Raw genomic sequence first — 26,400 nt, forward strand, 5'->3', positions numbered from 1 at the left:
ACCTCTCTCTGATAATTTTTGAGCAGTCTTGGGAATGCAGAGAGGTCCCAGCTGACTGGAAGCTGGTGCATATTGTCCTAATTTTCCAGAAGGGCAAGGAAGACCCTGGAAACTACAGGCCTGTCAGTCTCACTCCAGTGCCTGGTAAAGTTACGGAGATTATTCAGGGAAGTATTGAAAAACTCCTGAAAGGCAACACAGTCACTCACTGGTCACAGCCAGCACAGCTCCACGAAGGGGAAGTCCTGCTTATCAAACCTGATTTCCTTTTATGACAATGTAACCTACATAATTGATACAGGAAAGCCAGTAGATGTAATCTTTTTGGATTTCAGTAAAACTTTTGATACTGTCTCTTAAAAGAGTTGTTCTGGACAAAATGTCCAGCATACAGCTGGATAAACACATCATGGGATGGGTGAGCAACTGGCCCACAGGTCAGATACAAAGGGTTGACATCAGAATGGGGACCTGTCACTAGTTGGGTTAGACAGGGCTCCATGCTTGGCCCTGTGCCTCTTCAATTTCATAAATGTCTTGGATGCAGGACTGGAAAGGATACTAAAGTTTGTCTGCAAATAAGTTTGCAGACAAAAAATGCCCCTGAAGCAGAACCTCTACTGATCTTACACCCTGACTTTCTGGAGAACTCTTTCTGCTCCACAGTACTACTCAGCAGGGGATGGACCACTTTCTGGCAGACACAGTTGAGAAGGCCATCCCTCACCTCATTTTGCCACAATTAACAGCATATAATGGCATCCTCAACCAATTTTTAATATTATGATTTTCAGACCAATTTTCCTGCAGAAAATTTGGGGGAAATGTTCTCATTTGACTCACTTGCTAGAACTGGGGAGGTGGGGGATGTGTTGTCATCCCTACTAGCCCACACACTGGAGCCTGAAGGGCCTGGCCCTTAAAGGCACCTTTTCCAAATCCCAGAAAAAGCTATCACCATGCCTACCAGCAGCCTAGCAGGCTTTTCTCTATAGCTTAAGATAAAATGTGCAGTAAAAGACGCTCACTGCAGATGCCAAACAAGTGACTGCCCCATTGTGAAGTTTTCAGAAAGGAAGACTCCTGACCTTTGTCTGGCAGGTCTGACTTGTCTCCATAAAAGATACATGACACTGCTGCGCCAGTCAAAACATTCTACAAACACACTGCCAATATTCAGGATAAGCATAATACTAACAGAAACCAACGAAAAATAATGAAATTGACGTTATTAATGTTGAGACTATTAGCTCAAATTAACATAATATTTTTAAACCATGTGGCAGTCATGCAAACCTGTGTCAGAACCCTTGTGCTCTGGGGCTTCCCAGCTCCAACAGACATTTTGCAGGTATAGTAGTCAACACAGAGATCAAATTGTACCACATACACCATCATTTTTAACTTGAGTGTCCCTTAAGAGTCTTCACATAGCTCTGAAGACAGTTCATTCATCAGAGGAAAGAGACAGGCAGACTTGTCTTTAAACAAGGTGAAGAAATATTGTTTTCACAAATGTTTTCACATTTTTTAAAAAATTTAGACTGAACAGCAATTTTTTTGTAAACTCTGGAAGATTTATGGAGATATTAACAGGAATTTTAAAAAAGCAAAACAACAATACAAGGTGAACAGACCATAACTTTATTGGAGATATACTCAGCTACAATTATTACAAAAAACTATTAAAGGTAATTGTGATCCATAAGGTGCAGATTGCAAACTTCTGCAGCATGATTACAGTATGAATGAATTACATTTTATGTCCCTTAAAGACAGCTGCAGCATGTGATGGTAAATATTTTATTGTCCATCAAATTATATTTGTTATTCTTTCTACTTGATTTTAACCATCTTTTCAGTCACACTATTTACAATAAAAATGCCTGCAATTTCCAATTATTGTTCACAAACATTTTTCTCACCAACTTGCTGCTGCAGGAAATTCTGAGTGCATCTACAAAGCAATTAATTCACAAACAGGGACAGAAACGTGTTTAATGCATTCTGTACCTCTGTCTTCAGCATCTGTGATGGACTAAGGGGGTCTCAGGTGCCCTCAACTGGAGGACAATGACTGAGAATGGTCAAACCCCAGTCAACCTTGAATTTGTGAGGGATCTGCTGCTCCAGCTGGATCCCTATAAATCTATGGGGCCTGATGGGATTCATCTAAGAATCCTCAAAGAGCTAGCTGATGTCATCACAAAACCTCTCTCTGATAATTTTTGAGCAGTCTTGGGAATGCAGAGAGGTCCCAGCTGACTGGAAGCTGGTGCATATTGTCCTAATTTTCCAGAAGGGCAAGGAAGACCCTGGAAACTACAGGCCTGTCAGTCTCACTCCAGTGCCTGGTAAAGTTACGGAGATTATTCAGGGAAGTATTGAAAAACTCCTGAAAGGCAACACAGTCACTCACTGGTCACAGCCAGCACAGCTCCACGAAGGGGAAGTCCTGCTTATCAAACCTGATTTCCTTTTATGACAATGTAACCTACATAATTGATACAGGAAAGCCAGTAGATGTAATCTTTTTGGATTTCAGTAAAACTTTTGATACTGTCTCTTAAAAGAGTTGTTCTGGACAAAATGTCCAGCATACAGCTGGATAAACACATCATGGGATGGGTGAGCAACTGGCCCACAGGTCAGATACAAAGGGTTGACATCAGAATGGGGACCTGTCACTAGTTGGGTTAGACAGGGCTCCATGCTTGGCCCTGTGCCTCTTCAATTTCATAAATGTCTTGGATGCAGGACTGGAAAGGATACTAAAGTTTGTCTGCAAATAAGTTTGCAGACAAAAAATGCCCCTGAAGCAGAACCTCTACTGATCTTACACCCTGACTTTCTGGAGAACTCTTTCTGCTCCACAGTACTACTCAGCAGGGGATGGACCACTTTCTGGCAGACACAGTTGAGAAGGCCATCCCTCACCTCATTTTGCCACAATTAACAGCATATAATGGCATCCTCAACCAATTTTTAATATTATGATTTTCAGACCAATTTTCCTGCAGAAAATTTGGGGGAAATGTTCTCATTTGACTCACTTGCTAGAACTGGGGAGGTGGGGGATGTGTTGTCATCCCTACTAGCCCACACACTGGAGCCTGAAGGGCCTGGCCCTTAAAGGCACCTTTTCCAAATCCCAGAAAAAGCTATCACCATGCCTACCAGCAGCCTAGCAGGCTTTTCTCTATAGCTTAAGATAAAATGTGCAGTAAAAGACGCTCACTGCAGATGCCAAACAAGTGACTGCCCCATTGTGAAGTTTTCAGAAAGGAAGACTCCTGACCTTTGTCTGGCAGGTCTGACTTGTCTCCATAAAAGATACATGACACTGCTGCGCCAGTCAAAACATTCTACAAACACACTGCCAATATTCAGGATAAGCATAATACTAACAGAAACCAACGAAAAATAATGAAATTGACGTTATTAATGTTGAGACTATTAGCTCAAATTAACATAATATTTTTAAACCATGTGGCAGTCATGCAAACCTGTGTCAGAACCCTTGTGCTCTGGGGCTTCCCAGCTCCAACAGACATTTTGCAGGTATAGTAGTCAACACAGAGATCAAATTGTACCACATACACCATCATTTTTAACTTGAGTGTCCCTTAAGAGTCTTCACATAGCTCTGAAGACAGTTCATTCATCAGAGGAAAGAGACAGGCAGACTTGTCTTTAAACAAGGTGAAGAAATATTGTTTTCACAAATGTTTTCACATTTTTTAAAAAATTTAGACTGAACAGCAATTTTTTTGTAAACTCTGGAAGATTTATGGAGATATTAACAGGAATTTTAAAAAAGCAAAACAACAATACAAGGTGAACAGACCATAACTTTATTGGAGATATACTCAGCTACAATTATTACAAAAAACTATTAAAGGTAATTGTGATCCATAAGGTGCAGATTGCAAACTTCTGCAGCATGATTACAGTATGAATGAATTACATTTTATGTCCCTTAAAGACAGCTGCAGCATGTGATGGTAAATATTTTATTGTCCATCAAATTATATTTGTTATTCTTTCTACTTGATTTTAACCATCTTTTCAGTCACACTATTTACAATAAAAATGCCTGCAATTTCCAATTATTGTTCACAAACATTTTTCTCACCAACTTGCTGCTGCAGGAAATTCTGAGTGCATCTACAAAGCAATTAATGTAGTCTGTGGTTGCCATTTAAATAAAAGAGGGAAAACCCCAAGGATTTTATTGGATGAAATTCATTTTTAAGAATTGTAGTTAGCTTTGATAGAAGTTAATTTTAACTGCTAGTGGAGTATACTACAATGACCTCTAGATATTTGCTAACATAATTCATATTGAGTTACAGCTAATATTTAGATTACATTTGATGGTCATGAACTGTAGTGTTTAAAGTTTAAAATCTAATATGAAAGTAAAGAAATTAACTTCTTGAATATTAGAGCAACTGAAAAAGGATCAATGTCAGTAATTAAGTACCGAAAATCAAAATGCTTCTTGCTTCATTCATATTAAAAATACAGAGATTTCCATGAGAATGTTGTTCATGGGGAACCCCATCCAAAACAAACCCAGAATACTGTCAGAGTCAAGTGCAGTATCACAGCAGACCACAATGCTGTTTGTCATTTTTGGACTGCATGTGCTGCTGTGACTGGGATACAAAAAGTTCATGTTCTGTACAGATAAATGCATAGAATATGTAGCATATGTTATGTCATATGCAGTAACATAAACCCCCCACATTTTCCAGTTGATGGTTCTGTATCTGCGCACATGGAGGAAAAAATGAAACTCTGAAACATACATACAAGCACAAGATCTTCAGATATGTAAATGAATGCAGTTCCATTGACTAAAATGATAAAACATCAATTTGCACCAGCTGAGGATCCAGCACCTCATCCCTGGGCCACCACTCTATTCCCCCCCAGCACTGAAACTGGTTCTTGTTCAAGTTCTGCACTCGGCAGTTGCAACATACTACTGTGTAATGAGACTTAAAAATACTAGTTTGTTTTTTTTTTTTGTATGGACTTTAGCAGCATCAAGCTGAACAAACACTTCAGAAGTCACTACTGAGCACTGAATATTCAGACTGGACAGATTTAGTTGAGGTTGACCAAATTACTAGGGGCTGTCTTCTCCCAAAAATTACATTATACATGTAAAATGTTGGTTTGTTCAGAGATAATTACTGGAGTGTCAGTCAGAGGTCATTCTAATTTTAATTACTTCACATAACAGTAAAATGATGCAGTAGAAAAATAATAGCTTTAAAATACAATCAAGAGTTGTTGCACATCTTTGTTGTATTTTTTCCACGTACAGTAAAAATGCCACAGACGTTACAAATGACCTATTTAAGTTGTGCAAGTAAATGACACATTGCAGGCATTAAAAACTATCTTTTTCAAAGTCATTAAATCAGAACAGCAGCAAGGCCAAACCACATTTTTCCTCTCTGTTAAGCATTTTTTCCTTGAAATGAGGTAAAGCATGGTACCAAGTGCAATGCTTATTTGTGCTACATGAACAGAACAGCGCAAAAAAAGCCATAAAAATAAAAACGCAGCATAGTTAGGAGGACTGTTTAAAGTACAGTATAACAGGACTTAGATAAAAAACCCCAAGGTTCATGCCAATTAACCCCCACACCATTTATGAGGAGCCTGTGTGGTTGCTTTTGAAGATGGGCTGCAACAGTCCGCTTACACTTGTGCTTATAGCATGTCAAGTGATTTCTACCCCAACCTTCAAATGATCAGATTTAGGTCTTTAATAGCGTACACTGTCCAGTATCAAAATCATATCAACTGTAGGGTAAAACACACAGATGTGGAACATGGAAACTAATATGGATTTTCTGCCTCAAAGGATAAAAAGTATTTCAATGAGGTCACACTGGAGAAAATCGCGGCATTTAAAACACATTTAAAAATGCATCAGCAGCAGCAACTACTTTATAGTCAGCCACTACACATTTCAGATGTCCAATTCATACGCTTTATCTAGTAACAAAGTGATCATTAAACTGTTCTGAAACACAGAGTAGGTTCAGCTGATTTTGTCTGCACCAAACACTCCAAAACCACTTCACTGCTAACAATTACCTGAAACCCCTGAGAATCTATAACCTTGTAACAATCTGTAAGAATTTTAGGCATTCAAAGAATAACTGAAATTTTAGCTTTTCATAATGCAACTAAAACTACTTAAGACTTTCTAGATGGTCTGATTTAATCTGCTGATTGATGTGAGGCCAGAAACACAGAATTGTTGACATGAGTAATCATGTATTTTCACTGAGAAAATTCAGTCCTACTACAAAGCCCAAACTACAGCTTAAATCAGTGACCTTTTTTAAACAGCTAATGCTAAGCAATTTACATTTGAGAATTTGAACTGCATGTTTTTATTGTTCCATATCACCATATCATCTACCTGCTGTTCTTATACCTCCTTTTATGACTGAAGTACCAAATACTAGACTTTTTTATAAGCTAGTATTTTAATTCTTAGTTTGACTCCTATAACAAGCAGCTTTCAAATACAAGAACAGTCCTTTTCACAGACTGAGAAGTGACTGAGATAGCAAATACATGAACTTTTGAAAACTGTATTTCAGAAAAGCTTAATGTCTGCCCCTTGTCACTAAGGCATTTACTTTATTTTTTTGTTAAGAAAGCAAGAGCTGACAGTTTTTGTTTTGTTTTAGTGTGCATTTGTGAGGAAAGGAATAGGGTTTAAAAGCAGGAAATACAGTATTTGTTTGTAATTTAGTTCATAAGACACAGCATCAAGTTCAAACTATTGTGCTGGAAAACGTTAAAACACCTTGCTCTGCTTTCTCAAACTTCAAGCATAATTAACAGGGCAAAATTGCAGCAAACCTCTACTGATACTGGTGGGAATACAAGACCCACAGCTTTTTTTAAAAGGTAAATTAAGAGGTATTATAGTTACAGTGCAAAAAATTAAAATTTCAAGCATAATATATAAACATAGCACCAAAACAGAAAAAAACCCAATGCATGCAAAAATAAAAAGGAAAAGAAGAGAAAAGAAGAACTGAGGTATTTAAGTGAAGAGTGCCTACAAAAATCTAATTAAAGAAGTATAGGCAAAGCCTAAAAAATACAAGTATGATTTCCCCCCACGCTCCCAGTAGACCAAAACATCAATGAGCTAGTTTCTCTAAATTAAGGACCTAAATCACAGATGTATCAAAAGTACGGCAGTTATATCTCAAACATCAACTTTCATGTTATTTAACAGCACAGCTTTGGTAGATGAAATATGCATGCAATTCTGAAAAGTACAGTAAGAAATTTATGTGGAAATATCTCTAAGTGTAAAGGTGCTCTGTTTGTTAAATACGTAACCAATTGACTATAAAATCTGCAGCATATCTTAGGTGTGATATGTCTAAGGTTGTTTTGTTAGTGACAGTTTGCACTGTGCAATTATTTGTTGCTGTTTCCAGTATTGGAACTATCTAGCTTGCAGGTTTGTGTAAAATTGGAATTTTAGCCAAAGACCATATTTTGTTTATGGTATAAAAAAAACTGTAGACTAACCACCTCCTCAGAATTGTTAAAAATAACCTAATTACATATATATGAATATAATTTCTATTATAATCCTGTAATAAGTCACAGCTATAGTAATGAGTTGTACTGTAAATATAGAGCTGTATCATTGTAAAATGCATAAGAAAATGAAGGGAATGTAAAACAGTTTGTTCCAAAAAAGATCAGAAATTAAAGATTATTAATGAGGGTTTATTTATTTTTAAGGCAAGAACCTTTTTTTATGCAAGACTGTGTGGCATAAGGAAACCGAAGTTCCACTCTACCAGTATGCCAGCCATTTCAATTAAAATCTGTCCCTAACAAATAAGTGCAATAATGATTGGGAATGCCATCTTAATGTAAAAAGACGACATGGAGAGAAAAAAAAAAGGAAAATAAAAAGGAGAATACTGGCACACTTAATCTTTCTTATACCCAATCATCCAGTACAGTTTATCAACTGCTTTATGACTGGCACTAGTGCACAGATTGAAGAATTCCAAGATTACTATATATATAAATCTAGCAACTGCATTAGGCATAAGCTCCCTGGCCTTCTAATACTAAGCAAAGCTGTACTGACAAGAAAAGTAAACCAAAAAGACCTGACAACAATTATTCTGAACACTTGCTAAATGTCATCATTAAAGCACTCTCGTGATTAAACAAAGCAGAAGTGAGGAAAGAAGACAAGATTGTGTTTGCGCAAAAAACTATAACTACAATTAGTTCCAAAATTTTATACATGTTAAATGTTTTGTAATCTATTCTGTTATCAAACAAACTTTAAATTCTGTCTTCCAATTTGTTCCTCTCAACATCAACTTTTAAAAATTTGCTTTATTTGTATGTTATTTTTTCCCCATTTCATTTATTTTTAAGAGGAGTCTCAGCTGTTTGGGACCTGAGGTTGATTTGCTTTGAGGCTTCGTAGTGCTCTTCTCGCAGCTGCAGATTTGGCAATCCTGTAGCTTCTGCCAACACCTTTAAACTTTCCCTTTCCTACAACTTCCACTGTAACTCTGACCTTCCCATCGTAAGTTCTTTCTGCAGGACTGCAAAAATATATACAAGAATTACTTACTGCCAAGGCAAGGTAATGTGAAATTAGAGACCTACATTCTTTTTTTCTACAGAAGTTAAAGCAGTAAAATTAAACAGAAATCATTACATTTCTCAGAAAACTATGTAAGGAAAGAAAAAAAACCCAAAAAAACAGTGCACACAATGATGATTAGGTTAGCTGCTTAGTGCAAAAGAAATTACAAGCACTGTGTGACATTTAAAAATTCTCTGTAGCTCATGAAGCACAATTTAGAAACACTTTCTGTCAGTGTGTATGGAAGAAAGCATATTCTTACCTAAATTTGGCTGTCTCTGGCTCCATTTCCAGCAGCTCTCGCACTGGGGAACGGGGCACATTAGCAGAAAATTTTTCTATTCGATAAAAAAAGTGAAAAACAAAGATTAGCTTTGTTCTTTTCATAGCAGATGGCACTTTATTAGTAGTAATTTCATGAAAGGGCAATACCTATTAGTGGCCTCATCATTGGATAGTACACTTGCCAAACCATTTCCAAAGACATTCCACTATCCATATAAATGGCACCAGCAAGGGACTCAAATATATCCCCCATGGCCTTTGGTACTTCAATGTCTTCCTCTTTTTCTTCATCCTCTTCAGATCTTCTGAGCTGTTGGCAATTGAAAAAAAGACAAGGATGAGAGGGAGAGAAAAGGGGAGGGGAAAAGAGAGAAATGATTGCTTCACTTACAGTAAAACAAAGGTCTTCAGAAATGTAAGCTCTCCTACATCTATATCCTGTGATGCTTCCTTTAAGTTTCTAACTGACAACCTTCCACAGCAAAACTGTTGCTTTATTCCCTAGTGAAACCAAGCTGCTGGTTATATCATTTTTCAAATATGGAAAAAAAAATCCCAAACATCAATGTGTACAGGATACTTTCATACTTTGTGAATTCCTTCTGTGATAATTCTGTAGGATTTCATCATAGGTCTGTTCTTCCCAATTAGAACCAGACTTCCATCAGTTAATATCAGAAAGCTACCCATAACAAAGGAAGAGTTAACACATCATATATATCCCAAAAAGAGACTTTCAAAATCTCTTTAAGTCCAGTCTCTAGATGAAAGTTGCATGTACCTCTCCTTACCTTATTTACCCCTGAAGACAAGCATGAAACAAGCACTAGTAAAATAAGACATTAATAAGTGAAAAACACCACCACCAGACTGAGCTAAAAGACACATTTAGGTGTTTAATGCAGCAGGCAGTGTTTTCTTCTATGCTACCAATTTAAGGCAATAATCTATTCTCATTATCAAAAATAAACTTTCAGTGCATGTCTTAAAGGTCTTGAGCTAATCAAATCCTTTACTAAAACACTTTAAACACATGTAATATACATTTGCCTAACTATAAACAAAGTAACTTGAAAACAAAGATTTTGACCATTATGCTACTCTGCCTGAAGAGAAATAAGTTTCTGTCAGTCTTCTCCCCAGCAGCTACACTCTCACTCAGTTTGGGGGTTAAAATCCAATTCAGTTCTCTTAAGAGAGTGACCATAATACTTCATAAATGTGTTCCACCCAATATTTCTACCTGAAATAAATCAAAGAAGTAGTCAGACCTGACACATACAGCAATACAAACGGGAATTTTGATGTTAAAAACCAAGTCCAACTGTTTTGAATGGGGCACTTCATACCAAGTGTAAACTGAAGCACTTTTGCATTATACTGAAATAACAGAAGAAGAGAAAAACTAAGAGCTGTAAGGCAAGGGACAGATGTTTCATGAGTGAGATTTGAAAAAACAGAAAAGCAGATGACGTGGAGATACACATGGAAACCAGCCTAGCTGGCATGAACTGCAGAAACAAAAGAGTCTTACATTAAACGATGAAATAAGAGTTTCAGTAATTCAGTGCCAGACCAAGATAGGGAGCAGGCGAAGGGAGAGTGAAACAAGGATTTTATTTGAAACAGCTATCACACAATTTGGTTGCAACTTTGGTGAAAGTTTCTTTTTGCATACTTGCAAGAACTGAAGAAATCAAAAAACAACACAGTAAGCTCTGAAAATAAGTTCCTAGCCTATTCACTCATATTGTGGAGAAAACAAGAGAGATAAGAGTTTAATCTTCTAATGTGAAGTACTTTATATTACCTGAACTTCAGTGGCATATTTCTTATTCCATGTTTAATGAATTTTTCCCTTAAAACATTGTTTTCACTTTGCAACAGAGTGCAAGGGATGTGAACACATATGTGACTGAAATATTTTAATTACTAAAGTTTTAAATTGTCTGTCAGGGAAAAAAAGCCTACTAAATACAAAAATAACATGCTTACTCAGTGCTGGCATGTTGTCAGACAGAGTACTTTTAAAAAGACTGGTCAGTTTTTCAGAAGACAAATTATTATGGACACCTATTGGGTAACACTTTTAAAGCAGGATAATGAGTAGTCTCTGTCTTGCAGATCTTGATTAGAACTTGACTCACAAGGTCCTTGTTCTCACAGATTTCTTAACCACCTTACATAGATGAATTACTTTTACCACATTCTCCCAAAACTAGAAGTTCATTATCATCAGCTTTCCTGCACAGCACAAAATATGACCTGTATTTGCAGATCATCAGTGAAACTATTTTTCAAGTGGCTCACTTGAAAGACGCATATAATGTTTCCCTGGCTAGCACAGAATGCCTTTAAAGAGCATGTCAGACATACTTGAGTATAGTGCAGCAACATCTCCTCCAGTAGAAATCATAAGAAAAACAGCAGAAATCTCCTGTCAGTGTACCACATTTAACAATGCCAGCATTGTGCCAAGGTAGTTTTGTTCATGGTGTTGTAGGGATACCCTACCCTGAGTCAGCACTACTTGATTTAGCAACTCTTCACCACAATTTCATATTGTAGTAGTGCTTCCTATCAGCTGGTGAAAGCAGCAAGCTAAGTGTGTGCCCCACATTGTTCTAACAACACAAGACCAAAAATAACAACTAAAATGAAGCACCACAGAAAAACCTAGAGGCAAATGGCTTTCAAATTAGTTAACTGCTGTAAATTCAAATTGATTTTATACTTTCTGAAGGCTGTATTTTACTTTGCAGATTGCATCCTTTTACTACTCGGAGCCTGCTTGTTTGGCTGCTGTATGCATAAAACATTACAAAAATGTTAAGAAATCCAGTGACATGCTTCAAATCAGATACTGAACATATTTCTTCTACTTCCACTAACCTCAGAATCCATTCCTTGCATTTCATTCTTTTCCATTTGAAACTGCACAAAGTCATCAATAACATGAAACAGTTCAGGAGAGACAGCTTTGAAGTACTTGTGGTAGTCATACTTTACAGCTAATGATGCAAAAATGGTATTATTGACTAGAGCAGATCGCAGGTCAGTAAGAACTCCTGGAGAGTGTTGCCGTGGGTCTTCATAAAGGTGCTTGGTTATGAGGTAGTCCAAAATTGCATCTCCCAGGAATTCTAAGCGCTGGTAACAATCTTAGAGCATTGGAAATAAAAGAATGTACAACACCACAATTAAGTTTAACACACACATTTTTTCCAGGCTTTCTGGATAAGAAGTCTGGTACAGTGCCACGTAAATTCCACAAACTAACCAATGGTCAGAGAAGACAATCTGTTTTTTTAAAAGAAGTTTCCTTGTGTTTAAAGAGATTCCTAATGAAATACTAAAAATATAAATCTGGAAAAGCAGGAGCTGTATCTAATAATAAAGCCAATTTTGAACAAAATGTTAATTTGGTAGGCTAGAAAAATAGCTGTGTTTATAATCAATTACTGTTTTTACTCAAGATCTTCATGTCCTGAGAAACATCAAAAAGTAAATTTAAGAGATTCTGCCAGCAGGCTGATCTGAACACTGTAACAGTTAAAACTGAAAAAAAATAAAATTAAAACGTAAAAACAATTAATACAAAAATCAATGTATTAAGAGCAGGGGAACACAAAATCTGAGATTTTGGTCTGATTTGCCACACATTAAGACACCTTCAAAAAAGATCCCTTTTTAGGATATGCCTTTTAATCTGGAAATTAAAATTGTCAAGCCTTTGCTTTTTTGACATTTGACAGGGGCCATGGGAATAGAGAGCTAAGAACATCTATTTTTAAAACACAAACAAAAGCAAAAACCAACTTGAATGCAAATACAGGTAGGTAGGTTGAAAAGGAAGAAGACAAACTACTAAAGAAGTTACCATGAGAGTGAACTGACTAGTACTAAGTTGCTTTTATAGCAGCTGAACCTATGACACTGCCAGATCTCAACTGCTAGCTATGCCCTAAAGAGAAAAAAGTTACAGGTAACAGCTATTCACAGCTGTCTCACTTGGTAAACAGAAATGAAATCAGAAGTTTTCCTACAGTTTCACCAATGTAATTTTAACTGGACACTATGCCTCAAGATTTCTGATAGTGTATATGATTTATTATGTATGTCTAAAAATAAAGAAATAATTTACTTTCAATGCATTTTGTGAAATATTTGTAAAAGGTAAATACATATGTGGGTAATATCCCCTACAACGAAAAACCAAAGGAGCGCTTCTGTGTTTTGTCAGAATTGTTTCTCAATGCAGTAGCATTTAAAAATTACTTCTTTCTTTAAAGAAGGCAGGGTTTATCACTCTTTGGAATAAGGGTCCAATTCACTATGGGAAAAATTCAGACTGCTGACTGCAAAGAAATTTTCCAATCACTACAAATAGAGCTGGAACTTTACCATGGTTTGCTTTTGATTGCATATTATTGTAGGAAAATGCAGGCAAGGCTTTAGAATGAACAAATATTACATCAATTAGTATAAGCAAGAGCAATTAAAGATCACAGAAATACAAATTTCTACTGCTGTAAAATCTTTTATGAGATCATGTACAGAAACATTAAACGTTAATCTGAAACTAATATTTAGTCTGATTTAGACAATTACTTCAAACTTTGACTTTAAATATTTACTCAATAAAATGCCTAGACTTAAATTAAGACTTTGAATTCACAGCTTCAAAGGGAAGTCTCCACATTCTGCACTCCTACAGATTAATCAGCTAATAAAAGCTGTAGTCCACAGTTCATCTTCAGAAGTCTTCACAGACAAAGTGTAAAATTCTTGGGATTCAATTACAGAACAAATTTGCTAAATATATTTGGAAAGTATGACTGCTATTTCCTGAAGTACATGGCAATTTTCCAGAATTCTAAAAGAACTTATTTCCATTAAATGAGGATCTAAAGTCAGTCATGCCCAGCTAGTGATAGAGCATATATCACTGACGCTGTTTCTCAAAACTTGATGAAGCCTCAGTAAATATAATTTATCTGCATCAAGTCAAAATATGAATAATCAATGGGATACAAATTGAACAAGCATCCCCCTCTAAACAGTAAGCAAAATACTATTTTTAAGACACTGTATTCCAAGACTATTGTAACATGATGTCTAAAAAAAGTCTATACATGAGAACACAAGATACTACTCCTCTTGCTTTTGCAATATGGAGAAAAAACTATAGAGCTTTTTGAAAACAACTTACCAGTAATGGTATTATAATGGTAAGAGGCATGAGTAAATGCCTGAAGAAGATAAGCCTTGTTCTTAAAACTGTAATTTATTTTCTTCTCAAAGTTTTCAAAACCAGAAATAAGGTGATTCAGGGTTTTTTCAGCATCTGGGTGATCAAACATACACCTTGGTGGAATCTTCAAACAGCCATACTCCAGGTCTTTACACAGAGAGGGCTCTGAATTAACTACAGAAGCAGCAACAGAATTTGGTGAAAGATTTTTCTGCTCACTGTTACAGTTCTCTCTGGTAGCACACAGAGTGCCTTCCCAATCAGTCTTTTTAATTACAGGGAGCACCTTCAGCCCCAATGAACACAGGAAAAGCTGAGCAGCTCTTTCACCACAGCTGGTCAGATAACAGCCCAACAGGGCCTCCACACAGTCTGCAATGCTCTTGTCAGCAATACACTGCTCTGTATGCAAGTCATAGGAGATGGACTGCTTTCCTGCATCAACACCACAGTTTTCTTCTGATGGATTCCAGAAGCCCACTACAAAATCATCCTCTTCAACAGCCTTGCTAGGATCCAGATAGCACATAGCATCCCAAGAGCTATAGTCAAAATCATCAAAATCTGATGAACACTGAACATTACCCATGGATGACTTTTTGGGTGCTTTCCATTCATAGTTTGAATCAGTGGTTGAAAAGTGTGAGAGTGAAATTTTCTTCACAAAAGCCCCTGATCCCATTAACATATTATCAATGAATTTGATATGCTCCTGATCATACTCCAGAAAATCATCTTCAAAGTCTGTTTCTTCCTTGGGCAACCTCCACATTAGGTCTTCATTCTCTTCATCATCATTATAATCATCAAGTTTACCATTAGCCAACATGTTTTCCTTTGTCTATGAAAAAACAAAAAAAAAATGGTGCTGAAGAGGGAAATGAGACACTTTTACTGCAGAAAGATCAAAAAAGCAGGATTTGAAAAGTATCTCCTAATAGTAATACTGCTTTTTTTATTTTCCTAAGTACATTGTTTGATCAGATGCACAATACAACCTCAACCTCCACAAGGAGTAATTGTCCTGGAATACAAACTCTTTGTTTCTAACCTACAACAGTGTGTGTTTTACACACAGCACATGCTGCATTTCGTAGGAATCTGTGCTTGTACTTGAATGTGAGTGACACACAATGAATTTTATATCCACTAAATATTATACACTTGCACATCAAAGTAAACAGAAAATTCTAAATTAACAAATTTAAGGAAGTATAAGAAAGTTCTGGATGCACCCTTCTCTCAAGCTGCTAAGTAAGGCTATTACAAATGTTGAATCAATGCAATTTTTAAGATTTTTTCCTACATCTTTCTACACAGAAAATTAATTCAGTGGGGCTTTCTTGAGATTTTTGTGGTTTTTTTCACAAGCTATACTTCTAGCCCTAACTAATAGAAGGCAAAAATTATCATCAACTTTCTAATACTTACATATACACCCACAACAGCAAAATTAATGACATCTTATGTCTTTTCCCTCCTCATAATGAACAAAATTGGTACGGACTGACATAAATTAGAACTTGAACACAAATATTCCCAAACTATATAATTCTTTACAATTTGTCATGGCCCCTATCCAGGAAAGCACTTAAACACGCTTAGCTAAATGCACTGGTAGTCTCACTAACATCAAAAGGACTATTAACAGGCTCAACACAGCAGCACTGATGTCAGCAGAAATTCTGCCACTGAACTTGATAGGAGCAAGATCAGATTCAAAGCACTTTCCTGGACTGGGTCCTGAAAGCCAACAACATTTTGAATCAAGTGAAACAGCCTCTATCTGCCCTGAACCTACGCATGTCATATTACAGGGCTCAGTCAGTTATCTTGCAAATCTGTGAACCAGATGCTACCACGGGGGATTTTACCCTTTGGGCAAAATGCACACCCATCCAGAGGTGTGGATGGGTGGCAGCTGTAAGGGGCACTGGGCAGCACTTAAAACTGCCTAAGGATCAAACAGATCTCAGTGTTCCTCATCGGGATGGACCAAGCTTAGTCAGGTTTAGTAATAAGAGGAGAGGAAAAAAAAGTGGCTATAGAAGTTCTTAGTTTAGACATTCTGCTAAAAGAATTTCTGCTGCTGTAATTCCCTGTCTCACACACACACAGCAGGGACTTCTGTAACTTAAATTGCTCAGAAAAAGATATCAAAGCTGGATTGGAGATAGTTATTTTAGATAGTTGCAATAATATAAAACTTAAAATAAGATTAATTTAACCAGACCCAACAAGGACAAGTGCTGCTTTTTTCTTGTTACACACCACCTGTCACATTTACTATTGAAATGAAATAGACGTATCTCTGAATGAGACATGTCTATATGGATGCTCCAAAACAGATTTTGGCACTTGTTTTTACAAAGATGGAACAAATTCTAAATCACTTTTTACTGTGGTTTCATTCCAAGTTTCTTGAAATGAAATTGTAAGTAGCAGGACAGCTACATGAACTATCCTAACATTGTCTGTACATTACTTCTTGTACATTAGAAAAAAATTCTAAGGGATAAGGATGAGCAATGGCTAAAGGAAACAGAAAGTAATTCTGATCATTAATTCTTCTGTCATTAGCATTAAAAAAAAAATCAACTATGAACCCCAGAAGAATGATTTTTTTCTTAAATAATACCGGACTAGTTTTCAGGAAGTTATTGCCAATATACATTAAGTGCTTTTTTAATGTACTTTTGGAAATCAGCCATTTGATAAAATGAATGAAGAAAGATTCTTCCCCTCAATAAAGCTTGATAAATATTAACATTTAACTACTATGTTTTAGTAATAATTTGTCATAATGAGATCACTAGTTTAAGTTATACCATCAGTCCATGGATGGAAAATGAAATTTACATCTAGGAAAGCAAAATATCTATTTGTCACAAACCCCCCACCCCCACGATTTAGCTGCATCACTCTCTGCATTTTTGTCTGAAATCGTATGTTTTATTTACAAATAAACAGTGACTATCACAGAGGAAGCGGTCACTGAAACTTGTGGAAAACTGAAACCTTCTAAAAACCAACAATTAGCTCCAGTCCCAAATGTACTATCTCATTTGCCAGAAAGGTACAGCAGGAAGTCTCTTTGAAATGAAATCTTGGCACAGTACAGAACCACAATAATCAGGTTGTTTTATTCTGCAATAAACATTTATTTGCACATTACATCCACCTAACAGTACTCTCATGTGCCCTCTGGTGGTTCTAGAGCCTGAGTGTGGTCTTTAGAACCGGGAAAACGAAAGAAGTCCTTGCACCTCTCATTCCCCTAAACTCCAAACCAGTCTGAAACACTCCAAGGTCATGTTACTGACTACTGACTCTGTGATCACTGGTATATGTGAACATGTCCTCCTATTCCTAGAATGTCAGAAAATAGTGTGAACCTTTCCTCATCAAGATTTCTCATTGTGAAGCATTTGATAAGACAGTGAGGATGTCAGACAGTGAGACAGCTTAAGCCAGCACTGTATTTGACCTGAGAAGCAGCTCTCAGCCATACCCATGGTGTAGCCACCAGCCATCAATATCGAACATTATCTCAAGAGAGTTCTATTCTTCAATCTGCCTCAGCACTATGAAAAACACCAACTCTTTTTCATATATTCTATAAAGGTGAACTCATTATTAAAAAGCAGACAGTGTTCTGCCTGAACATATTAAAGCTAAAGCAGTGTGGTAATACCACTTAAAATTTCCAACAGAAACTTCTGAAAAACTCCTGGGAGCAGGCTAAATATCAGCAGAAAAGCTTTTCTTCTCTGCTTCTCCATTAATATCTACACTCAATACTAGATGATGTGTAATAAATTTCCTTACTTCAGGTTCTGGTTAGAATCAGTTTTCCTCTCATTTTCTTACACAGAAGTTTTAGAAAGAAAAGAAATATATGGATTTACCTTCTCTTTGCTGAAAACAGCAAAATAACTGAGGGTGGTGGGATCAGGCAGGGGCAAAAGAATACAGACACACAAAAGATTACTTGTCAACATAGTTAAATAAATTCTTACCATTTCATCTTTCTCCCACTTGTCAGTGTTGCTCTTGTCCTGATTTACTATGTAACCAGGAGGAAGCCAGTTGACTGGGGGATCAAAAATCGACACCACCATGCGACTTGGCAGTCCTTTCTTTTTTCCAAGGCGATACAAGTTACAGTTGCTGACCTTTAAGAAGAACATTCTGATAAACCTTTGGACATACATTTACATAAATAGGCAAAAAGGCAAAAGGAGCAAAAAAATGTTGCGAGTCAAGCTGGATCTTATATTATTATGCATTTTCTCAAACTCTTAAAAGGGGGTTCAGTTTTTGTAATACAGTAGAACAAACACAAAGCAAGATACACATCCTCCTTTCTTTTTTTTCCTGAGGCCAAGCATAGTAGGTGTGACTGTTTCAGTTAAAGAAATTTAATATATACCAACTGATCTTTTTTTCTCTTTTTAAATGCACTTTGCATGTTTTAAACTCTTGAATTTTGAACTTGAATATTCAAACACTTCTTTTATTTGAACAGTGCAACTTATTTGGCCCTCCTTATTTTCCAAGACTAAACTATACAATCATTTCATTTTCAGAGTGATGCATTTTATTAGAGGTCAATAGTCAATGCTCTGGCATTTAATTGAAATTATTACATTCATCTGGAAGAAAAAACAAAAAAAAGTTTTTATGGTGGATTTTTCTAGCAGCAGCAGAACTAAAGAGTCTGCTCCCTACTGTTTACATTTACTCTAAAATACTTCCACAAGTTTTATTTTGCAACAGTTCTGTAAGATTTCTTTGTTTCATTTTTAAGTAAGACACTAAAAATTTCAAGAGAAGTATCTTCTTGAGGAAACAAAGGAAAGTTCAAGTAAAGAAGCAAACTAAGGCTCTGTGCTGCTAATGCAATCCTTCATTCAAGCATCGCTGTTAAAGAGCTTCTACTCAATACAGCTCTAAAAATTCAGGGCATCAAATGTTCTCACTAATCCAGAACTTTTAGTTTCATCCAATCTGTAATCAGCTGGTTCAGATTTCAAACTGAACTGCAGAAAACAGTTTCAATCAATCACAGTATTGGCAACATTAAGCCCACAAACCTGAATTTTTATTCCTAATATGCATGATAATGTATAATGAACAAAGCTGTGGAATTAAATCAACCTGCTCCCATTCGACCCTCCAGCAAAAATTTCATTTATATGGCTTGTTACAGTATGCCTTTTTACACAGTATGAATGGATTGTTTCTACTCACTTTTTTGCTTCTCATGTATGACAGCCGTCCCTCGTGAGCATCAGGGTAAGTGCAAAACAAGTATGTAGTGATGGCATGCTTTAAAAATGAATCACCAAGCATCTCTAGCCGCTCCAGATTAAACCCATCACTAGCATTTGAAAGAGTCAAAGCTTGAAGAATGAGACCAGGATTAGGACCGAGAGTTTTTGAGGAGTACCCACTGCAAGGGCTCTTTTCAGAATCTGCTCTGTCTTTTGAAAGATTAATAGCTTTTGAAGTACTGGTGGTCACTGCCATTATGGGGCATCCATCTGAGGTAGATCTGTTAGCATTTCCATCAAGGTATTTATTACTCGGTAGAGTACATTCATTGCTGGGCTTGGGCTGGTTCTCACTGTTGTATAAATTCTGAATGGGATATGAGGTAGTTGGTTGTACAGGTATGTCCTGCCTGCAGTAATTCAGCTGATTTCCTTGGCAAAAGTCTCTGTTAACTAAATCACAATTGCCATTGGCAAGATTTTTATTATAAGAAACACCATTAATTGCTGCAAGTTCTACCGAGACATCAATTTGGAGTTTACTGGGTGACTCATTGAGCAATGTTCTGTAACTCACAGACATTTGGTCATGGTTTTCTGCAGAAGAGGTTCTATTAGCACCTTGATGTGCAGCATTTTCAGGGACTACAATTGTGCTGTGCTTACAGTAATTTTCATTCTCTACTACAGAGGAGTTAGGAAGAGAGATGAAGGACTTGCTGTCAATAGACTTTTTCCATCCAAAGTCCAAGTTAGGATATCTGTAAAGATAAACAGGAGGTTTGTTAACAAAAAATATTAGCAGAAGACAAGAAGACTCTACGTGCACATACATGTTTAAAAAAGCCACAGCCTTTTGAAAAGAACAGTGACTGCAACATGCAACTTCACTTCTCACAATCAAATATTTTTAAACTGTGTTTCACTCAGAAGAGCCATGAGTCAAACAGGAGTTAACAGTTTCATAATCCATGCAGTAATAGTTGTTTCCACCTTGTAAATTACACATCATATTGAAAAATATCAATTGAAAAAATACATGCCTGAAATCTGCAGGAAGTGATTTAACCCCTACACCAGCATCAGTGGCTGTTTGAGCTCTTAGTTCCTCTGCTGTCAAAAGGCAGTGCAGGCGGTAAAGGATGCTGGGGAGGCAAACAGCTTTTCTCCACAATGATGCTGGAATAGGATGTATAGCACAGAGCTCAGGAACCAGTATCTGGGAGAGGAGGGGGAAGAAAAGAATATTCCTTGTAAAGCTAGCCATCAGATAACTATTAAGAGAGTCCACTTGAATTAGATGCTTCTATTTTACCTGTTTATTCTGCAAACTTTCCCACTTTGCTTTCCTCTTCTCAGCACTGCTTAGTGGAAGTGCTTTTCCCTTCTGATTCAAATGGCGAGGAGTCAAAAGATTAAGTCTAAAAACCATGTGAAAATACTGTGGTGTAAGTATATAATTAATGACTAGAACTTACTAGCCTAAACTTTCTTAAGTTTCTTAGTATTCAATTTAAAAGTGCTGTGAAGTGACAGCACCATTACCTCTGGGAAAAAATCAGATTCACTTCATGGTTTTTGTTACACGAGTTAAGTATCTCTCAAGAAAAAAAATAAAAATCAGTAATTATTTTGGAAGACACAAATCCTCAGCTTTATCCCATATTTTAAAGAAAAAAAAAAGCATTTTACTGTCAAACTACAAATATCAGACAGAAAATATGACTGTTGTTACCTTGAAGATGTGTGGTCCACATCCAGCAGTGGCTGGTTAAGATTGGTAAGGTCAAGATTATACTTTGTTTTATAATATTCAGCAAAAGTTTCATATTCAGGGGAAGGGAATTTACTGAGTGGAGTAAGGTCAGTGTACACATCAGCTACGTAGAATCGATGAGGCTGATCAAAATTTCGGTATCTAAAAAAAATAATATTTTGGCATTACACTAAAGCTTTTGTTAAGTTCTTCATGTTCTAACATGGTCAGGAGATTAACAGTTAAACAGTGCACTTGAGATTTTTGGTTAATGAGGGCTCTTTTTGTTGTAGAAATCATTTATTTAGATAACTCAAATGCTAAATAAGAAATGTGCTTTAAGACAAAGATTAATAAGGTCAATCTATAATCTGTGAAATTCCCTCTACAAGATAAACATTTAAATTAAATGGAGGATTTAAGTCTTCAATATATAATACAAAATCAAGCTCTGGACAACAGTAATGCTAAAAATGATAATTTCTTAATTCAAAACACCTAACAATTAAGTTTTATAATTTGGCTTTTCAGCATCTGCCCTCCAATGTGAAATTCTGCATCAGTAGAAACTTAAGTTCCTCTACATACAAAGACTGTACTACCTCATGTCTAAACTGGTATTTTAACCAAGTCATCCTCTAAATAAAGTTAAAATACAAAACCTTAAATACATAACAAGGTAAATTCACAAGCCTTTCAAGGACAGTGAAGTTCTTGCATTACAGGCAGAATATTAAAAATAAAGCCAGACTGTAGCAACATCTTTTTTGTGGATATCTTACTAATATAAGATTAACTACTGATTTAAAAAAATCTTTAAATGATTTGAAACGCTACCACATACCTTCAGACTAAAAGCATACAGTTCCTAAAAAGCAATTCTGCTGCAGATACTAACATGCCCTTATTACAAGTGCTTGTGTAAATACAACAGGTACACACCTATGCTATGTACTCACCGTGGAATGATAACTGCATCCTGGTAATCTTCTAACTTGAAAATAAAAGGCATTTCTTTTGTATATTGTGTACTGGGAATGCCTGTACGTGCCTCAGATTTCTCAATGTCTTCCATAAACTTAAAGTCAATGTCCAAAGTGCTGGAGTCATCAACTTAAAAAGGAAAATGCATAACTCAGTTTTCTAGGCTGAACTTTTCTGACAAGCTGTAAATCACAAAATTTTTGCTCTTACCAACATTTAGAGGTAGAACACAATAGGCTGAATCAGCTTCTGTAGGTTTGAACTCTAGTGCAGGTTTCTCAAGACGAAGAATATGTGAAAAAATGTACTGGTGGAGTCGTGTTATCAGCTCAAGCATTTGCAGTGACAGAGTAAAACCAGATTTCTTAAGCTCAATGGATATTGTAACCTCTCCAGAACGAGTATACACAGGAAAGTGAGGAATCTAAACAAGAACAAAATCGAAAGAAATCACAAAAGAGAATCCAAAGTGGGATTCCTTTACAGAGTACTGTCTGTTTAGTGCAGATTCTGAGGTAATGCTTGACTGACCCTACAGCAAATCGGAACAAATAGAATTTTGAACTGTGATGATCCTTCAATTACAGATAAGACTATGAATGTTAAAGAACGACTGAATTGGTTTTCTTAATAGTTCTCCTTGTGTTTTACAGCTCTTCTCTTTATAAAAGCTAAGTAGAAAAGGAAGTATTTTCTATTATGAAATAAGAAATGTGAAAATCAGCAATATTCCTGTAACATCTTCTTATGTGGACAGCAGAAAATACAATCTGAAAAAATCTTCCTCAGCTGAGTCTCACCAACAGAAAACGCCTATTAAAATTTTTCTAAAGCAAGAGGTGCCAATTTCAATTAACATGGCCCACTTTTTCTGCTGCTGCTGCAGACTAGGAATGTTGAGAGAATTTGTTACCTTAGCTTTTGTATAGATAAGGTAGCGCAGTGCAGGCCACCTCCATAGCTGGTATGTCTACCCCTATTATACCTCATACCAAAAAGGAGGGACATCTTGAACTTGACAATGTAAAATACTAGATTTCTAAACCAAAAGTTCAGTAAAAATAGATGGTTCCATCCCTAAAGACAGAAAAAGAAGTGGTGACATGACTGAATGGATAGTGTTGCTTATTTTCTGGAGGTTACAAGCATAATTTATGGTCATTTCCAACTCTTCACTCTGTTGGGTGGGGAGTAAGTGGAAAATAACAGGTTGCAAGGCATGCAGAATAAGGAAACAGATGCCTTACTTGAGGTATAGGTTTGGCTGTCAATATGCCAAAACATCTTGTAGTATCCTCAGGAGGATATAGCTTTCGTCTCCTGAAGTTGAGCTCATCAGGTAGAGGAGTCGTTAACACCATTCCTATTACATACAAGTAACAGGGTTGATCAGGTTTGGGATAACTATCCCTCAAACACTCTGGAATCTGAAAAAATAATAAAAAAACCAAAACATTAACATGACAAAAATCAGCAAAGTCCACCTAGTTGTTATTCTCTGAATAAGTCCTCTTAGGTTTATTCGGAAACACATTGCTAAAAATAAGGAACAAAAAAAAAATTATTCTGGGCTCAAGCAGTGCTTTTTTTTTAATGCAAAAATGTTTGGCCAGCAGCCTGGCATAGCAGCCATGAGATTTTCTTTGTTCTCAGTAGGTGAGCTGGGGGACAGAGGGTGGCTTCTCATAAGACGACTTATCAAAAATTCTAAAGGAGACTTACTAACAACCTGTCCTATTGGTCCCCACAAAGTTCCTGTAACTTTTCTAATAGATACTGGAGCTCAAATGTCTGCCCCCAAAGCTGAAGATGCCTCTTCACATGGAATCATTCCCTCAAATAAAGGTATATTGGTGGTGGGCGCACTTGGATACACCCAGCATCAAAAGATTGCTAAGGTAAGGTGCTGGCTGCTGGTGCCCCCTACCCCCCGTGCTGGTCCCACTGCTGTGGCTCTGGGAGGGACTTCACCAGAGAGACACATCACACTCTGCCAGCCAGCACCATGGTAGTGGTACCCCCTTTCCTGTGCTTCTCAAATTATTCTGGGCATTCTCCTACTTTCCTATTTTCTCTCTTTTCCTCCTCTTTTATAAAATATAAAGTTGTATTATTGCTTTGGAGCACACCATTTAAGCTTGTTTGTACTTTAATCTTGCTTTCAGGTATGCTTAGAACCTTCCTTTCTGCAGTAGTGGATGGAGGCAAAACATGCCTCTCCTCACTTTAGGCAGATTGAAACAAGCTTTGATGCAAATCTCTGCATTTAACCAGTAACACTAGAGCACATTTTATGTCCAAAACCTTTGGAACTTAACAGTAGAACAGGAAAAAATAAAGTAAAACGGAAAGTGTGCGTACTCAGGAAAAAAAAAGCTTGACTGAACTTACAGCTTCATTAACACAGATTCTTTTTCCAGCAGAATTATTTAAAAGTATCAAAAATGTTTTGATACACTTGGGACAAACACACAAACAAAATTCAATACACTGACCCTTCATCCAGGTACTAGACTATCTAAGTTCTCTCATTACAATTCTAGCTGGCAGATGTGAATACTTGCAACAGCCACAAGCACTTTTAATTCTGCTGCTCATATTTGTCATGGATGTTAAACCATGCTTCATGTTTGGTAGAAGTTCATTACTTTGCAGGTCTCAAAGTGATCCTCCTGTTTATCTAAAACTAAATTGCAATACATGCAATACATGGATTTTAAAGTTACACTGCAGTAAAACTATGGCCTTGGCTTAATGGAAAATTACTCACAAATTTAATAACTACATTAAACCCAAGAGGATCTTGCAGACCTTAAATATTTGCCAAAGCTTCTTTTCCAGATGTGAGAAGCTGGGACAAAGGCAAGGGAAAGTATTCTTAGATTCCCTATTAAAAAAGAAATAACTGAGAATGAATGATGCATCACTTGACAAATCAACTCCTCTGAATGAGATACCATAATCTTGCATTTTATGAATCACTCCTACTCCAACAATCACTGGTGAGGTAAAAGGACAGAGAAAAGCATCTGCAACAAGAAATACTGTGCAAAAATGAAAACTGTGCATTTTTGTGAAATGCAAAGATTATCAGATTCTATATGAGTTACCTGTTCCATTCAAAGGACCTAAGACAGAACTTGTAACAACTGCAGAGAAAAAAGGAAGGTTCCAGAGTAGCTGCAAAATACTCTTACAAAGCTTATTTTCTCTTAAAGTATTTCCAATTCCCCCCCCAAATACCATTTAAGAAGTCCAATTTTACAATCTGATGTAGTTGAAATCTGTTGCAACAGACTGTGAATACATTACTTAACACAGAGCTGTATTTTCTTGTGTGACCCTTTCAACAGATCAAGTATAATATTATAAAGTATAATATTTAGAACTATTTTAAAAGTAAAAAAAAAAATACAGGTACACTTAATTTGATATTCTAAGATTTAAACCAGGAATTATGAAATTCTGTGTTCAACCAGTAAACTAAACCAGGCATCCAAAAAAAACCCCAAACATATTTCCGTATTTAGCCCAGGGCACATCTTTAGTGTTCAATTATTTGTCCTGAAAGCCAGTAATAAGGTAAAGATTTTACAGCTTAGTAATGCAGGACTATTTTTTTCACAGTTATTTTCATACTAGGCAAATAGGTGTTTGCCAACGAGCCCTACAGAAAGTGAATGTTCTCTGAGCTTACAGGCATGCTTCCAAAGCACGTGGTACCACAAACTCTGGCAGCACTGCAGGCTTCCACAGAATTAGAACACCAGAATAAATACAAGACTTCTAAAAATTTCTGATGAGCTAAGATTAAGAGTTGGCAATTTTGTCTTATTAGTACATAAAGCATTAGATCAGAGATCTGGACAGCAGTAAGTGATACTAACAGCTTTAGGATAGCACTGTCTTCGTTTTGTAGAGCCTGGCCTTCCTGGAACACTGGTTTCTTCTTCATCATGTAAATCAAGTTCCTCCTCATATTTAACCGTTTCTTTACCAACTGGCATCAAATGATCATCCAGTTCACCTGAATATTACAACAGAGTACAAAGAAATAGCATTACGAACAATCAAATCTTGGTTCCTTCAGATGCTACACAGTAGTGAGGCTGCTTGTGAAAACACCTCACATGTAAGATTTTAAAATACATGGACATGCAAGGGT

At 36.5% G+C, this 26,400-nt stretch overlaps 1 protein-coding gene across 2 annotated transcripts in view; it reads right to left on the reverse strand.

The window, feature by feature from the left end:
• Positions 1 to 3,833: 3,833 nt before the first annotated feature.
• DICER1 (dicer 1, ribonuclease III) overlaps positions 3,834 to 26,400 on the reverse strand; it is a 47,356-nt gene continuing 24,789 nt past the window's right edge. For both annotated transcript variants that reach the window (XM_031066320.1, XM_005417864.2), the window contains exons 15-28: positions 26,123 to 26,262; positions 23,483 to 23,662; positions 22,446 to 22,659; positions 22,211 to 22,364; positions 21,231 to 21,413; positions 20,811 to 20,916; positions 20,539 to 20,714; positions 19,473 to 20,256; positions 18,239 to 18,394; positions 14,178 to 15,060; positions 11,858 to 12,126; positions 9,113 to 9,275; positions 8,943 to 9,018; positions 3,834 to 8,636 (exon numbers count right to left, since the gene is read on the reverse strand). In XM_031066320.1, the coding sequence (XP_030922180.1) occupies positions 8,471 to 8,636; positions 8,943 to 9,018; positions 9,113 to 9,275; positions 11,858 to 12,126; positions 14,178 to 15,060; positions 18,239 to 18,394; positions 19,473 to 20,256; positions 20,539 to 20,714; positions 20,811 to 20,916; positions 21,231 to 21,413; positions 22,211 to 22,364; positions 22,446 to 22,659; positions 23,483 to 23,662; positions 26,123 to 26,262 (3,650 nt within the window). In that variant the 3' untranslated portion in view covers positions 3,834 to 8,470. The remainder of the gene's footprint in view (positions 8,637 to 8,942; positions 9,019 to 9,112; positions 9,276 to 11,857; positions 12,127 to 14,177; positions 15,061 to 18,238; positions 18,395 to 19,472; positions 20,257 to 20,538; positions 20,715 to 20,810; positions 20,917 to 21,230; positions 21,414 to 22,210; positions 22,365 to 22,445; positions 22,660 to 23,482; positions 23,663 to 26,122; positions 26,263 to 26,400) is intronic.

This window comes from Geospiza fortis, unplaced genomic scaffold (assembly GCF_000277835.1).
Source record: "Geospiza fortis unplaced genomic scaffold, GeoFor_1.0 scaffold23, whole genome shotgun sequence".
Taxonomy (NCBI): Eukaryota; Metazoa; Chordata; class Aves; order Passeriformes; family Thraupidae; genus Geospiza; species Geospiza fortis.